General features: G+C 34.8%; 5 protein-coding genes across 6 annotated transcripts in view; 2 read left to right on the top strand and 3 right to left on the bottom strand.

Annotated features, from left to right (window-relative positions):
- Positions 1 to 2,948: 2,948 nt before the first annotated feature.
- Positions 2,949 to 4,924, top strand: LOC130644184 (uncharacterized). The gene is made up of 2 exons (XM_057449687.1): positions 2,949 to 3,235; positions 3,360 to 4,924. The coding sequence occupies exons 1-2, from the start codon at positions 2,958 to 2,960 to the stop codon at positions 4,777 to 4,779; spliced, it is 1,698 nt and encodes a 565-aa protein (XP_057305670.1). The 5' UTR covers positions 2,949 to 2,957; the 3' UTR covers positions 4,780 to 4,924.
- LOC130644188 (gamma-glutamyl hydrolase A-like) lies at positions 4,573 to 7,912 on the bottom strand. Its single transcript, XM_057449692.1, has 2 exons — positions 7,124 to 7,912; positions 4,573 to 5,487 (listed from the first exon to the last, which is right to left on the bottom strand). Exons 1-2 carry the CDS (start codon positions 7,815 to 7,817, stop codon positions 5,204 to 5,206), a joined length of 978 nt encoding a protein of 325 aa, XP_057305675.1. The 5' UTR covers positions 7,818 to 7,912; the 3' UTR covers positions 4,573 to 5,203.
- Positions 7,913 to 8,806: 894 nt separating this feature from the next.
- LOC130644186 (sorting and assembly machinery component 50 homolog A-like) overlaps positions 8,807 to 16,215 on the bottom strand; it is a 73,050-nt gene continuing 65,641 nt past the window's right edge. The window contains exon 2 of the mRNA XM_057449690.1: positions 8,807 to 10,334. Within this exon, the coding sequence (XP_057305673.1) occupies positions 8,942 to 10,321 (1,380 nt within the window). The 5' untranslated portion in view covers positions 10,322 to 10,334 and the 3' untranslated portion in view covers positions 8,807 to 8,941. The remainder of the gene's footprint in view (positions 10,335 to 16,215) is intronic.
- Positions 13,658 to 16,208, top strand: LOC130644189 (uncharacterized). Its single transcript, XM_057449693.1, has 2 exons — positions 13,658 to 14,107; positions 15,254 to 16,208. The coding sequence occupies exons 1-2, from the start codon at positions 13,938 to 13,940 to the stop codon at positions 15,999 to 16,001; spliced, it is 918 nt and encodes a 305-aa protein (XP_057305676.1). The 5' UTR covers positions 13,658 to 13,937; the 3' UTR covers positions 16,002 to 16,208.
- Positions 15,984 to 16,215, bottom strand: part of LOC130644178 (protein MMS22-like) — a 66,279-nt gene continuing 66,047 nt past the window's right edge. For both annotated transcript variants that reach the window (XM_057449678.1, XM_057449679.1), the window contains exon 25: positions 15,984 to 16,130. In XM_057449678.1, coding sequence (XP_057305661.1) covers positions 16,085 to 16,130 — 46 coding nt within the window. In that variant the 3' untranslated portion in view covers positions 15,984 to 16,084. The remainder of the gene's footprint in view (positions 16,131 to 16,215) is intronic.

The raw sequence follows: 16,215 nt of genomic DNA, 5'->3' as shown, positions 1-16,215 counted from the left end.
TGATTAAAAAATTCTGTTCAACAAATGTCACACGGCACCTTCTTATACAGGTGGACTTGGCAAAAACACAGACAACTCTTTACTTTCCCGAAATTAAATTAAAATATAATCTCAAAAATTTTTTTGCACATTTTATTTTATCTTATCAACTTGTTGTTTTTTTAATTTTTCATCCTTTTATTGTCAAAAAATGATAAAAGGCCTGGGTACGACACTAAAAAAGCGCCACACGTTACATTATGACATCACACATGCACACACAAAAATGTTGTGTGATGAAGAAAGAACGAGTCATAATAGTTAGCCCTCCCTTCACATTTGTCTATTTCCTGTTGTCAATCCCGCCAAAACTCCGACGACGGAAGTTTTCTGTGCTTTTTTTAAGTACAAACATATAAAAGTTATAAAAAAATATCCATTTAAATTCGTTCACTGCATTCTTGGAAATGCCCGTTTTCAAGAATGCCATTGTTTAAGCTACAACAGCAAGTACTTACAGTCTTTAATATTGGGTATATCGGCAGTTTTTAAATTTAAACTAAACAGAATCATCACAACAAAAACAATCTACCACTGGCACCTTATTCTTACCCCGTTTTTAACAGATTATTCGCGCAAAAAAGTTTGTTATTGCGCTAATTATAGTACAGAAATTACACGCAACTCGTTCTATAGTTTATATAAAATAACGCATTCATATTTTTTTAAAGCTCAGAATTTAACTATTCCTCCTTTTTACTTTGGGAATTTAACTTGCGCGACAATTCATATACGAAATACGCTCATATTGTTATTGCGCGCGAAAAAGAAAGACGACGCTACATTTGCAAATTCACAGGTCAAATTAACAAAATTTGGAATGCATATGGATCACAATTTTTTAAATATACTCGCATTATGAAACTTTTCACAGAGTCTCAAAAAAGCTGTAGGCAAATGGGCTTAGGGCCATTCTGCTGACGACATCAATAACAATAATACAATATTGGCATATGTTTATAATAAACTCTTTTCCAGGACTCATGATAGTCAGCCTAATGAATTGCCCTGAAAACGAGGTTGGTTTTTAGTACACACGGCTTATTATAAAAACGGTCCTGAATTTGGAAATGATAAACACCCATCTGCTATACCCTGTTGCTATTTAACTTGAGTTAAGAAATCTCGAAAATTTGTAAGAAGCTCAGACGTATCATAAAATGAAAAAGAATGTATGCCAAAGAAGTAAAAATAATATCATCAACAGTCAAACACTCGTCGAAAGTGGCAGAGGAGGTCTGGTTCCTGTTTAATTCTTGACTTTTAGATGTTTTAATTTTTTAATGTATAAAAAGAGAAACAGCGATTTGCATATAAAAAATTAAGAAATTTTTTGCCACTTTTATGTCATCGAGTCTAAAGTTGCAAAGTAGTGTTAACATTGACGAAGTCGTTGCAGCGGTAAATTTAATGACTGGGAAGACTTTGCAGTTTTTACGTCAGAGACTGGTATCCAAAAACGGATGAATATGGAAACTGAGGAGCTAAGACTACCGTTATATGATAACGAATTAGGTAGAAACAAGAATGAATGGAATGGAATGAATGGAAAAGCGGAAAACATTGGTTGGTTTAACGAGGTTGCTTCCGTAAAGAATCAATCTTTAGTTAATCAAGTGAGCAGCTTGGTAGAAGAGAAAGTTTTTGAAGGAAAAGCAACGAGCAATAATTTAAATTTAAATTCAACTGATTCAAATGTTTTACACTCATTTGATCGATATGTTCAGCTTGAAAACGCTTCGCACAAAGTGGCTGGTAGTGGATTTAATCCGTTTGGATTAGCAACCCTTTTTCCAATAGAAAATATATTCACTGGAAATTTAGTTGATCCTTTTTATCATCAGCAAAGTTATGGGCTTTCTGATTATTACCTCCATGATTTCTCAAGAAACCAGTCTCAGTCTTACCCTAGCACGTACGAACATATAACACAGATCGATCAAAACACCACAAAATTGAACAGAAAACTTGCAGCAATCAAACCAAAGCCTGAAGAAGGTATTTCCTTGTATAATGGCGCGGGCAACCAAGTTATAACAAGCTCATTCCTAGAAAGTAATTTATTTTGTAAGTTCAGAAGAAAGAGAAAGAAAAAAATACGCTCAGAAAAGCAAGACATTAATAAAACACGAGGTATGCTGTCAATTTATCTCGTCTTCGTTTCATTTTGCTTTTTATTAATATAAGATCTGTCGTTTGCGCCAGATCAAAAGAAAACTTTGACACAGCTGTAAAAACAAGGATTTAGAAAAAATAGCTTACTAGCTACATCATAAATTTTTGTGACTAGAAAAGAAGAATTACAAGGTTACAAAACGGGCTGTTGATAAACGCAAGTCGAGCTAATGGTACGCGCTTCGCGACTTCGGCGCAACGGCGAAACTGTCGCGCAGCGCATCGTTGCGCTTAAGACTGAATGAATTATTAAATTAAATATTTTATCTATTATCATTTTAATAAATGTTAATTTATTATTGCGCAGCGCAACGTTGCACCAAGGGCTAGGGTTAGAGTAAGGTTGCGAAACATTGCGCAGCGCATTACCTTTCGCCGCTGCGTTGAAGTCGCTAAGGTCATTTTTAAAGGTATGTGTTATCCAAGAACAAAACATATGAATATACAAGCGCGAAACACTTTGTATAGCGCGCTGCGGCGAAATATTTGTGCAAATGGCCGTCCTACTCCAAAAGCATCAACGACGGAGATCTCACTTGGACCGTTTTGTATCCCCTTTAAATTCCCAAAAAAATGTTTATGGTTAATTCCTTTTATATATCTAAGCTCGCTCAACTCATCCTTAAAATTTTGCAAAATACGCAAAAATTTCTAAAATTAAAGCATTTAGCTTATTTTTTTTAGAAGTAGAATTCATGGCGCACGCAGTAGCACTACATCGTCCCAGTGAGAATGACATCAGCATGGAAGATGTTGATGAGTTTATTGAAATGATGAACCCAACTGACAATACTGAAAACACGGCGTTGACCTGTGCTAATCACCAATTACATGAAAAATCTGGGAAAGTCGAGGATGAAGTGATTGACCGAACAAGTATGAAGCCGATAGAGAATTTGAAAGAAGAGTGTCTTACTAAAATGGTGGAGGGTGAAGCAGAAGATTCGGATGATGCTGAAATTGAGCTCATGTTAACAAAATTGCTGCCAGATGCTTTTTCCATCTGGAAGGAAAAATACAGGTAAAAAAGTCAACTGTAAAAGAATCGAATACGTCTGAGATAGCAAATTATAAAACTTAATTTTTAATGTAAGGAAACAACACAAAATAACTGCGATTATACTGACTCGTTTATCTCATTCCAGGTCGTTGGTAAAAGAGGAATACCCTGAGGCTAGCAAGACAACAATTGAAGATAAGTTACGGGAGATATGGTATCAGATCCCGGCTGAACATCAACAAAAGTATTACGATAAAGCGAATGCCATGGTAAAGAGATATCGGTTAAGCTTGGGTAGTTGTTCCTTGAGCAAAACAAGAAAAAAACGTGCTTTAAAATCACATTTCAAACTACGAAGTAAAGAAACAACTATATTGAAACCGAAGCCTATCAAAGCACGACGAATTACTAGCGAATGTGCAGAGCACGATGGGTGGCAATCTACGGAAGAATGCGCTCAGGAATACAAATATGATTACTCGAAAGCAATGAGAGAGACTATGACATACAACTCGCCAGACAAAACAGTCAAAAAAAAGTTAGCTAAAATGAAAGTACGAGATAACATCATGGATTTTACTGATGAGAATGAAATTGCTACAGGATTTTTGCAGGATATTATGATAGCAAGCAATATTGCTGAAAATAGAAGTGAATATAACAGCGAGGACTTCGTTTTTAATGATGGTTCACTGGATGTTGGGGAGTTAGACAGTTATTTGTCCGGTGGAGACGATGTATTTGGTCGTTGTGACAACTTAGGTGAGGAAATAAACGTAGGAAATCATCAAATGAAACAGAGAATTGACGTAAGAGAAGAGAAAAAACGCCGAAACAGGATGAAGCAACGAGAAAGACGCAAAAAGAAAAGAAAATTGCTTCATGCGTTGGCAAAATATTGTGATATTAAAGAAATTAGGACTTGTGATATTAAAGAAATTAGGACTGAGAAGGATGGTGAAAAGAAAAAAGATAACAGTGAAGAACTTACTGAACAATATTACGAAGAAGCAATGGGTACAACGACTTGCCAGGATGAAGGAACCACAGACGAAGAAAACAAAAGCACGAATGACAGTCCAGGAATTAAAGCAAATGAATGTATCACAGGTAAACAAGACGTCGCAAAAGAAACATATGATATTATATCCACCAATGTCCACGTAAGTTTCAATGATAATATACATGATGGTGACGAAAAAATAGCTCGAAGGGAAACATGCAATAACGTTGATTCTGGGACTCGTAATCTTAATCAGAAAGACGTACAAAAAGAAGATTATATTGATAGTAAAAAGTTAGTTAAAGAGAGTCATAAAAATGATAGCAAAGATGAAATAAAAGATGAAGTAGAAGAAGACAGACTGGAAAAAGAGGGGGAAATAGAAGATTTTAGAAACACGACCAATGGAAAAGAAGAGCAACAGATAAGCGAGGAAGAAGGAAAAGAAAAAATGGATGAAAAGGAAGAGATAAAAAGAAAAATTAAAAATGTCAAAAAGCAAAAAAGTAGTACTCGATTAAGGAGAACATCTAAGAGGATCCTGAATCTAAAACAAAATTAACAGAAGACGTTTGCGGGAAGAATAGTTGAGACAAATGAAAATAAATATAGCTATCACTAACAATTCTTTCTCAGTTGTAACTAACTACATATATACAGTAAGACAAAAACGTATTTTTGATGACGGCACGTGAAAAAAGACTTATAAAGGAAAAACTAGATAGGTTCAAACACAAGTTTAAAAACACGCTTTACAAATTTGAAACCACATGCATTGCAATGATACAGTTTTAGTATTCCTCTTTATCGTGGTTTAAAAAAGGTGCTAAAAATTCTTGTTGTCTATTTGTTCTCGGGTACGAATAAATATTCTAGGCAAACTCTTTCATTGATTATCATAAAGTATCTATCTTTAGGAAAATGCATTAAGAAAAATCTATCCGAGCCATATTAGGTGGAAGATTTTTCATTTAGATCAAAACCAATTAATGTTGGATTATTTCACTTCCATTACCGAACACATACACCTGTTCAAACAAAGATGTGCCACCAGAAAATATAGGAGCATATTTGAAAATCGAATGCTTTATTTCTTCTTTTACAGATTTAAACTTCTGAAAATTCTTGCGAGCTTCGTTAACGAAGAAATTAGAGAGGTATTGAGCAACAGCAACAGCCTCGGGAGAATGATTAATTGCCTCGCGTGTGGTCCATTCAAATAAATTCTTTTCTGGATGCCATTGCGTTCCATAGAATGGATACTTTATCCCTGTGTAAAGAAAGATATAGATAGTTGCACCAAACTATTTTCAAGTTTTTTTATAGGCGTTGATTTTACTCAACATCGTTCTTGGCGCTTGTTGTTCTTTTTCTTTATCGGGATGGCGAGGCAAACACTCGCCATCCCGATATAAAAAAGAGACAGCGGGCGATTCGAACGAGGTGGGATTATACTGACGCAGGCGTGAAAGACCATGTCGGTTCCTAGCATAAAAAACAATATGGAAGAAAGCAAACTTGTTCCCTAAATTTTATCTACGACTATGCAGACGGCCGTCCTTTCAAAATTGCCGATTTAGGAGACACGATGGTAAGAGGTAGTTGCAAGTACTGACTGGCGAAATCTTGACGTAATTAAAAAGATAACTAATTACAAGCTCGTGAGCTTGTTACAAGCTCACGAGCTTGTATTAAAACGCAAATGTAACGCAAAAGAACGGAAATTTTTGCCTCTCTGAGCACTGAAACGGGAATCTCATCTTCGTAACTATTTTTACTTTCTTTCACTGCACCATTAAATACATCGATTTTAAAAATTTAGTTAAAATGTAAGCAAACGACAAATTATATTGTAAATAATGACAAGAACGGAATTTTTTTTCGCTACGCTAGTGACAAGCCAACATAGAGAAAAATCATTTCGGAAACACTCACTATTTGTGAGAGTTCCGGTAATATATTTTTTAACTACAGCTATTTGCTTTTTCAAATAATTAAGATTTACTCGTATATTATTTTTTTTTTATTTTGCTTTTTCTCACTGAGTAACTCTCTTATACCCCGTTCTTTTTTTTTCTGAATAGTAAAATACCTTATCGGGGAAAAAAAAGTCTAGAAAAACTGGCTTAATTTTTCCCCGACCAAAATTTCCCGCGCTTACTTTTTCCCCGACTAGTACTTTCACACGATTTTTTTATACCCGACTAAGAATTTTGTACTCATTCTCGTAGTTGTTTTTGTATGAAAAACATACATTGATAAATTAAAAAAGTTGTTCAAATTCTCTTGTGAAGTTATCTACAGGAATATTAAAAATTAGTCGGGGAAAAGTGACTTACTTGAAAAATTAGACGGGAAAAAGTGATTTATATTTCAAAAACGATAACGTATGTCGTGTCTAACTTCGTAATAGAAGTCACAATCTGATGGACAGCTTTTGGTAAACTTTATTCGCGAGGTTGTTTACGTAATCATACATCTTGTCAATAATTACTATTAAACATTGACACGTTATTGAATGCCATTTTAAGATAAAAAATCGGGGTTGAGAACTATTAATATTCTTTAAAGAGACTCCATAAAAGTTGACAACGTGGTGACTGAACCAAAATAAGTTTCATAACCTTTAAAGAACGGCCCATTCTTTGAAAAAAAAAGCTGCTTTTTTTATTTGCCTTTGTTGAATTCATCTTCTAAAACATAGAGATCACTTTTATGAAAACAATGTCCTTAGAGTTATGGTAGACCAACTGTGGGACTGCTGTATTCCGAATATTTGCAGGTCCCGTCCTTTGAAGGTTAAGAAATCGTGTAGGCGCAATTAAAAAATATGCTAATACTCGCGAGTATTGGGATAATTACTCTTGATCCAAATATTCACTACAAAAACAAATTAAAAACCTTACCTTCGACAGTGGAGACAAACTCAACTCCCTTTTCGTCAAAATTTGTTGACAGAACCCTGTACATGGCATTTAGTTTCAGATTTGTTCCATAAAGCTCAGGACTTATCCCAGAATGGTGCATGTTCAACGTAATCTTTTCAAACATCAAATCCTGCATCATCTTTTTGTCCATGTCTTCAAAGAGTCGACTTCTGAAAGCATGCTGAGTGAAGTTTAACTCCATGGAGATATTTTCAGCCACAACATCCATTAGAATGTTCTCTTCTGCGGCTAGATTATGTAAAGTTTCAAAACCGAGGCAAGTTCCCCATAACGGAAAGTGAACGCCTTTGTCGTTCAACTTTTTAGCTTCGTGGTAGATAACTGATGCAGTTTCGTAAAATGGTGAGTCGTCTAAAGGCGCCGCTCCTCCAGGAAAAAGAGCACCATTAATAGATCGAACCAACTTGCGTACCGCTTTGGGCTTCATTGTAGCCAAGATAGGCACGACCTGAGCACCAGCCATCTCCAGATATTTGACATACGAAGCCGCAATATAACCTTCGGATTTCTTAACTTGAGGAGAAAACGCGGAATGAACTTTCTGAGTAAGCACACCAATCGTCGGCCGATTGTTAGGTTTTCTTTTCTTTGCCATACCTTCAGATGACAACATTGCCAGGAGGAACATGACGTAGATATATAATGTATTCATGTTTTTTTCTTATCTCTGCGAAGGATTAAAAGTACTTAAGCCATTTATTTGTAATCGATATTTCAGGTTTTCGAGTGAATAAACAGTTGTTCGATTCAACAGAACGCCTTTATCATGCCGAATATAATTATACTGAAAATGAGTGGCGTAGACTGCAAATACAAACATGGTTTCACAGTTTAGAAAGAAAACAAATACAGCTGGAGAAAGTTCGAGCGGAATAATAATTTCAAAGCATGAGTATTTGTTGCTTCTGTAATTCAAGAAAATATATAGCGTATTGCGCCGAATTTAGTTGATCTGATAGGGTTACTTTGATACAAAAAAAAAAACTGCAAAGAACCCGTATGATTGGAATTTTGCTTTCATTTTGTTCAGGGGTTAAAATTTTACTGTTTGTCTTTTTGTAATTTCTTTTCATAGAAATTAATTTTCGCGAATGCAATCTTAAAGAATATTTTAAGGGTATTCAATTTCGTGAATTGAATCTAAATGTGCAAATTTATCTACCCACCAAATTAAAGGAAAGAAACTCCATGCTGAATCATGGTATAATTTGATAAAAAGAAGAAAAAATAGCGACAACACCAAAATACAATAAAACAGACGAGATTGCAAAAAACATTTTTAGGACAATCTAGGTTCAAGTTAAAGACGGCAAAAGAACACGTACGATGCGAAAGGTCCATTTTGTCACTTTCGCACTGCTCAAGATGTTTCATCACGCTTCTGCAGCTGGGCACAATGTCGTCGAAAGAAAATATTATTTGTGTTATTAAAAATCCATAAACAAAGTACGGGTAGGGTCAAACAATTGTGAATTTACGCCTTAGTAGACATTAATGCTTCGTCAACCATTTAAAACTCACTCACTCTGAGTTGACAAAGTTCGAGACAACAGAGATGTTTATTTTACAGCCTAAGTTTTAGCACCTTTTGAATTTATAGCCGGCATGTTTAATTGTGTAACGTTAATTTTAAAAGGATAGAAAAAAAGAAAGTTTTAAAAGGATTATTTAATTAGCTTTAACAAAAATAATTTTACAGCTATTTTTGTTGATAATATTATATATACTGCTATTATATGACAAACAATACATTTCGTCTGATGTCAGCTTAAAAAGTTAAAGAAAGTTTAACCCTACGCCAATTTGCCAACCTTCATTGATGATATCCCCAGGTTGCGCATTCCTTGGAATGCAATAATTTACTTCCAGCCTGGCCATACCACCAAGCATGAACATAAGTCCCAAACCGTAGGAATACCTCGGTCTTTTTATAAACTCATTCATATCTAAATTTGCAGTGTTTGACAAGTTACCAGCGTTTGCGAAGAAATGCATTCGAAATAAATCGCCAAATCCTCCTCGACCTGGTCTAAACGGTAATGGCGTATATAAATGTAAACCAGACGCCCAAAACACTTCCCCGCCCATCGAAGCTTGTAGCGAATGATTTCCAATACCCTTCATTGCAAAACCGCGCACAGAAAGCGGCCCTCCTACAAAATATCTATCATTGATTGCTAAAGGTTCGTTGGTAAGAGAGCGTGATACACCAGTGTTCACTGCTGCAGCTAGGATAATGTCTGAAAACAATTCTTTATTCAACTGGAGTTCAATATCTGTTTTCCATCCTTTGACGTTACCACCAACGCCACTGTATTCTATATTGTGTTTTAGCAAATGCCCATCCGACGGAAAAATCCAGTCGTCACGTCCGTCACTGACAAAAGAATGCCTAATTGCTGACTTCAACATGTTTCCAGCGTGTTCTCGAATGTCAAAGGGTGCAGATGGGTTGATAATATTCTCTCTCCAGATGTAGTCCCATGCTAGGGTATGGACTCCAAAAGGACTTGGAAGTGTAAAATCTAACACAAGACCTTTAGCGTCTTCTTTATATTGTGACTGCACATAGTCAGTGAGCGACTTTAAAGCTCGGATAGAGAATTTTTTGTCAGGGTCATGCAGCAAGGGTTTGGAGAAAGAAAATTCATACGATGAAGAAACACTAGTACCAAATGTGGCGTTAGCTTTTAACGTTTCACCTAACCCACGAATGTTATTAACTCTTCCACCCATTGACATGCTGCCCTCATTATGGCCCACGTGGGTGCCAGCGTTTGCACTGAGACGCCTCGACTCTTTAACAAAGTAATACACATCAAATTCGCCATTCTTCTTACTATCTGCTACATCGATAAACACTTCAATTCCACGAAAAATACCTAGTCGCTCTAGCTTGAGTTTACACAAATGAGATTCTGTCATGACACTGTCAAAGGTTTTACAGTCAAATAATCTTTCCAGTTGTTTAGTTACTAATTCATTTTTCGTTACTGATAACCCATCAATGTGTATGTTTTTAACACGAGCAGGAACTTGTAAATCTATCAAATCATCATCACCTCCATCTTTATCAACATTCACATCATCATTCAGGAAGACAAAACTTTGTGCATTGTCTGCTGCTTTGACATTCTTCACCAAAGCAAGTCCCATTCTTTTTTAAGATCTACAAAAAACAATACGAATATGCCAAAAGCTTTCACAAAATTCCAAAATATACACCACCTTCTAAACATGCAAAACAATTAAAATTCCACAATTGAAACATTGTATAACAAACAAAATCGTGACAACTATGTGATGTAAACCCTTATATACATGCTCAGGTGAAATGAGGCAACAAAATTTATTTCAACTGTAGCTATAAGGGTTACAAAAGAAATTCTTAGCTTATTTTTGCAGAATCTCTGTCCAAAAACTATCAAACATATTTTTTCTGATGACTACATTTTTAATTTTTAGTGAATTGCAAAAATAAGTTCTCTAAAAATGTCTTCCCAAAATCTTGTTAATGAGCACAATGATATATAGTCACATTGGCTATTCTCAGATTTTTTTCTTAAAGGGAAGCCAAGGTATAAAATGATATTGGATTTATAGAGCTTAAAAAGTTGGTTAACAATTTTTTTAAAATATTTCATTAAGCTCTTTTCGTTCTCAAGATATTCACATTTAAATAAATTGAGATGTATAAATTATCTGTACAAATAATGTCTGTATAAGTTATGATGTTATATTTAAGTAATAGCAAATGTTGACACGTTGTTTCATCAGTAATTTTAGACCTGATAAGAGATGTGCATTCAAACTTTAATGCATAGATAATATAATGGTAAATTGATTAGCATTTTTTATTAAAATGACACTCGTTTGCCTGTACCAGGCCTCTTGATTTTTTGCTAAGGACCCCATAAGTTAAGATCTGCATGTTGATTTGGAAATCTTTAGATTGTTTACATCCATTTCAGGAGATTGTCTTTAAAATAGAAGATTTTTCTGTCAAAAAAGAAATCCTATTCGTATTCCTATGTTCTTTTTTGAGATAAAAAATTTTTTTGCATTTAACATGGAAAAACGGTAAAAGTCTCACTTACAATTGAAATATAGCAAATTTCAAATTAATTGATAGGAGAGATATTCTGAGAAGACTCTAACAATTGAGTCTCCTGTACATTTTTGCTTCATGTTAAACTGTGTCAGTGAAAAGCATTTTTGAAGCATGTCACTGCCGACTGCGATATACAACCTAATGATACCCTAACCTAATGAGTTTATCTCGAAACATAAAAATCCAGTTGGCAGTGAACAATTTACCTAACGAAAGGTAGGAAGGTATGTCAATACGACTTGTACTCCATTCCCACTTTTCATCGTCTCAGGAGATCAATGCATCAAATTTATGAGAGGTCTAGCCCTAATAAAAAGCGAATGACAAAAGTTATTACCAGTTGAAAAATTTTACTACAAAAAAATATTGCTGACGCAATGCAGACGCAAATCAGTTGAAATGTATCTATGTCGCCAGTTTTATTGCCGACTTAAAAAAGTTCTAATTTTAAGCTGAGTAAAGTTTTACGTCATAGGCTTAAACCTAGAGTAAGAGGGTTGATCATACTTAAATTTCAAATCATGCCTCGTGATCATTTAATTTTATTTAGCTTCATGTTATTAATTAAATTAAAGCCAATTAAATTTTTACCAATTGCTTTTGTCTATTATTTGTGATTTATTATTTTTTATTTATGATACTCAGTTTCAGGACCAGTAAAATGGAATTTTCCTGGATCCAGGGTTAAAAGGTTAGCGACAATATTTTCTTCCCTTATTTTGTTGATAGTCACCCTATCTCAGTCAAATATAAAATATTGATAACCAAAAAAAATCTATATGTAACAACCAGGGATTCCAGACATGTGAGACCAAATCTGAACTTTGTTATATAAGTTAGAAGACCTTTTGTGTAGAATTACTTGTTCATTTAACAGTATAATACACTGGTAGATCAACAACTTCAGTAGTTGTACCTTTTTTATGTTTAGGAAGCCTTTTATTTTTAATTGTATCATATTCTGATAAAGAGGCTGTCTGCCCATAAAAGGTTGTTTTGTTAATCTTTTAAGAATTGGAGGTACTTAGTCTATTATTTGCAGAAAAGAAAAGGAGTTTTCAATGAAAAAATCACTATAAAAAAGCATTGTCTTTATAGGACAATGTCAGTAATTGTATTGCTGTTTCACAAAAATTTTGCTATCAGACTAATGACTTTTGAATCTCAAAGAGCATCATCTAGTATCATCTATGGCAATCTTGAAATCCTCAAATTCAATGATATTGTCTCTTTCATGATAAAATGCCTGCTACTATCCAGAATACTTTTGCAGTTGAGTTCAACCATGCCCAGAGCACTTGTGCAGAAAAGGCTGACTTGATCAATCTACCATCAATACCATTTGTTTTGGTAAAAATTCTATTAGAGATAACACCAATAAATCCTGCAATAAGATACAGACATCAATGACTAAAAAATTTGTTTCCATAGATTACTTTGGTCTTAAAAGTGATCTAAAGAAGTATTTTATTGCCTCTTATTAATTTGTAACAAATTTTCCTTTTGTTCTCACACGGTTCGTTTATCTGGTGATTATGTATGTCTGTGCCGTTTTGCGCGTCCTGTGCCGTCTATTGTACTCGTCCAAGGGTGGCCTTATCCTCGTCTTAGCTTTTGCTATTAGCCAAGGTCTCCCTTCAAAAATAGTTTGTTTTTTTTCTCTTCAAATTACCAATTTATTTAATTGTTCGAACTGTACAGCTATTTTTAATTAATAAAATTATCTTATCTTACATCTTATTTTATTTAGTAATAGACAATCTTCTGTACATGTTTTGATTTTTTGTGAAGTACATTAAACATGTATGGATTCCAGCGTGACGTCATTTGTTTACTTCTTAGCTGGAAGCTCCTTGGCTCTGGGATTTGCGTTGCAGGAAAAAATATGCTAGGATATTGTGAAGAGAGGTATTGAGGTTACAAACTATTATTGTTGTTTAAAGACCTACAAATGGCTTTGTGTGAAAAAAATTGACTGATAATACCTTTGCTTCCCCTAAGCACCCCCACCTTTTTCCCTGCCATGCAAGTGCCAAAGTCAAGGAGCTCAGCAGGAGACAGAGAGCTATACCGCTGAAATTGTAAACAATGAAATTAATTCTATACATGCTTATTCCTTTGAATAATGTGAAAAACAGGAGCAAATTAAAATTAACAATAGGTAAATTCAGTTTATTTTGGATCTTGTGCTTTCAAAAAATCTGTGTACCTAGCTAGCTATAGCTAATAATAATATAGCCATTTCACACGCGCTTTTGCTTTTTTACGTTGCTAGCTACAAGAATGTGTGCAAATGACATAAAACGTAAATTTTCGCTTATTGCATAGCATAGCATGAAAAATTACACAAAAATCAGAACTCCAACAAAACTCCAGTAGTGTTTGTAATCTGTGACGTTGTTGCTCCATGTTAGCCGTGGTGCTGCTCTGATGACTGCGGACAGCTCAAATTTCTAAGGGGAAAATATACTCGATAGGGAAAGGCTCCCCTTTGCGCTAGCCTCGTTTTTACTTTATTTTGTTCTTCACGAGAGAGAGACTACTCTTAGTTTCCAAAATGGCAGCCCAGGAAACATAAACAAAATTTGATTGATATAGATAGCTAGTTTCGGAATACTTTAAGACAGCATTCGATTTAGTACATTAAAAAGCTATCTTAGAATGTTTATTAGTAGCATGGCTCGTAAAAATAAGCATATGCGAAGTAAGAGCGCCGGTGATGTGAAGAAACTGTCTGGAAGAGAAGCGGATTTGCCGTCAACAAAGAAATCAATGTCAAGAAGTAGTGTTTCCAGTGGAGTTCTTGTTAATGGTTCTAAAGAAGGGCTAAGGTAGGAATCTAAATATTATGCTGTTATTTGTGACAGGGAAAAGTTTATTTAAAATCACAGGCTTTTTCCACACAAGTATCAATATTTAGAAGGGGAGCTAATAGCTACCTAGTCACGTGGATTGGGTGCTGGTTTAAAACATAAACTTTCTCGGATTTGAGCAAAATTTGCTAAAGTTTTTGCAGTTAAAGTATATCTTTTCGTATGATGTAAAAAGTAGTATGTTTAATTTACGTTATTTTTAAAGATTTTAGAGAGGGGTGTTTTGGGCGTTACCAGCAGATAGATAGATGTGCATATTTTACATGGCTAGCCTCATAAATATGGAGGGATATACCCTGTCCATTATTTTCAGGAGGGGCCATGGCTTAGATAGGAAGTCCTAGAGTATTTAATGCTCATTTTTGAGGTACACAGGGTCCGCAGTCCACCAGACCACTCCATGCAACACCTAACAGCCCACACATTGTGTCAATTTCTCCAAAATTTCCCTCACATGGCTTGGGCTATGGTAAAATTCACTCGCCCATATTGAATCGCCGCCAAGGAAAATCGAACCCCGGTCTCCCGCACAAAGTACGAGAGTTATAACCACTAAGCTGTTTTCGTTCCTCTCAAATAAAACAAGAAGCACAGGGGTTTAACAATTTCTGCAAAAAAGGCGATATAATATAACAAGCGAAGAAACTTTACACTACGGGAAGACTTGCTGAAACATCAAGTCGTTTCTCAGAAAAATCAAAGCATTTTGAATTAAAATCAGCGTTTGAAGTATAGAGCTTTGATTAAAATTTAATGATCATGACGCATTTGGAATTGAGTATAATTAATTAATCATTAATTGTTTTTTAAGAGCGACAATATATTCCATGGCGAAGCCAATTTCATTTGTGTTTTGCAAGGTGTATCCCCCTAGGGCTATTATCTGAAAGGGACGCTTTATAAAGCTGCGCGTTTTTATAAGTGGTTTTCTTGTTTGGTCCCCGAAAACCTGTACACTGTGAACAAGCCCATATATGTTGGCAAATTGCAATATTTATTCATCCATTTCTTTCAAAGAGTCAGAAATTAAATATTAACAGATCCAAACGAGTGCTTGATTTGAAGAAAATAGTTTATTTCATACTTACTTTTGGCTTTATTTAGAATAAAAGATACCAGATACCTGTCAAACACAGAAAAGACAATACACCCACTTAGAAGAAGTTTTGATGTCCCTCCAAATTCTACTGTTGCAGCATCAGGTGTTGAGCTATTTTCTAAAAATTTAAACGGACCAGACATTGCCTTGTCATTTAGTGCGTTAGAAAATGACATGGTAGAGAAAAAACTCTTACAAGAAAGATTAGATGATAAAAATAATTTAAGACATTCTTTACGCCACGAATCAAATCAATCTGATGAATATGAAGATTGGTTTTTAGATCCTATCCACAGAAGAACGCGTGTTGACGTATCACCTTATTCTTCAGCAGACAAGGTTAGAACAAAAGATATAGCTGAGGAAAAGCTACGCTATGATGATTACGAAGCCAAATCAGATTTCTACGATAGCAGTCTGAATTCATTTCGTCGGGCAGAAGCAAATGCGATACGACATAAATTGGGTGCAGAACTTGACCGAGGTACTCCGTACGAATTAGAACTTTGTAGACTACGTTATGAAAAGCTGAAACTCGAAGAGGCTTACCTATTCAAATTAAAATGCGAAGCAGAACTAGAAAGAACTCGAGGGCCCAAACCGAAATGGTATGAACTAAAAACGAGAGCGTTTACAACAGAAATGGAAAAATACACTAATCTAATGAAAAGAAAAAATAATTGGCAAGAATTACTGGATTATCGAAATCGATTGCAAAAGATGACAGGTGAATGGTCTAATTTAAAACATTGATGGATTTCTTTCATAAAACAATTTTAATTTACATTTCATACAATACATAACTTTACAATACTTTTATATATATTTAAATAATTTTAAAATTCTCCAGCTGCAAAAGACGTCAGTTTTTGCAATGAATTCCTGCAAAAGAAATGACACAAATGTACCATCACTGAACATTTAAAGGTAAAAAAACATTAAGGAAGTTATTGACCAGAATCGTTTA

The sequence above is a fragment of the Hydractinia symbiolongicarpus genome, chromosome 5 (assembly GCF_029227915.1).
Source record: "Hydractinia symbiolongicarpus strain clone_291-10 chromosome 5, HSymV2.1, whole genome shotgun sequence".
NCBI lineage: Eukaryota > Metazoa > Cnidaria > Hydrozoa > Anthoathecata > Hydractiniidae > Hydractinia > Hydractinia symbiolongicarpus.
This window is presented reverse-complemented; position numbering and strand designations above follow the sequence as displayed.

What these genes read in the sequence shown, in the direction of transcription:
- LOC130644184 (XM_057449687.1), top strand. Translation starts at nt 2,958, where the DNA reads ATGGAAGATGTTGATGAGTTTATTGAAATGATGAACCCAACTGACAAT. An exon ending in ATCTGGAAGGAAAAATACAG is followed by an intron (nt 3,236 to 3,359) that starts GTAAAAAAGTCA and finishes ATCTCATTCCAG; the next exon opens with GTCGTTGGTAAAAGAGGAAT.
- LOC130644188 (XM_057449692.1), bottom strand. Translation starts at nt 7,817, where the DNA reads ATGAATACATTATATATCTACGTCATGTTCCTCCTGGCAATGTTGTCA. An exon ending in GTTTGTCTCCACTGTCGAAG is followed by an intron (nt 5,488 to 7,123) that starts GTAAGGTTTTTA and finishes TTCTTTACACAG; the next exon opens with GGATAAAGTATCCATTCTAT.
- LOC130644189 (XM_057449693.1), top strand. Translation starts at nt 13,938, where the DNA reads ATGTTTATTAGTAGCATGGCTCGTAAAAATAAGCATATGCGAAGTAAG. An exon ending in GGTTCTAAAGAAGGGCTAAG is followed by an intron (nt 14,108 to 15,253) that starts GTAGGAATCTAA and finishes GGCTTTATTTAG; the next exon opens with AATAAAAGATACCAGATACC.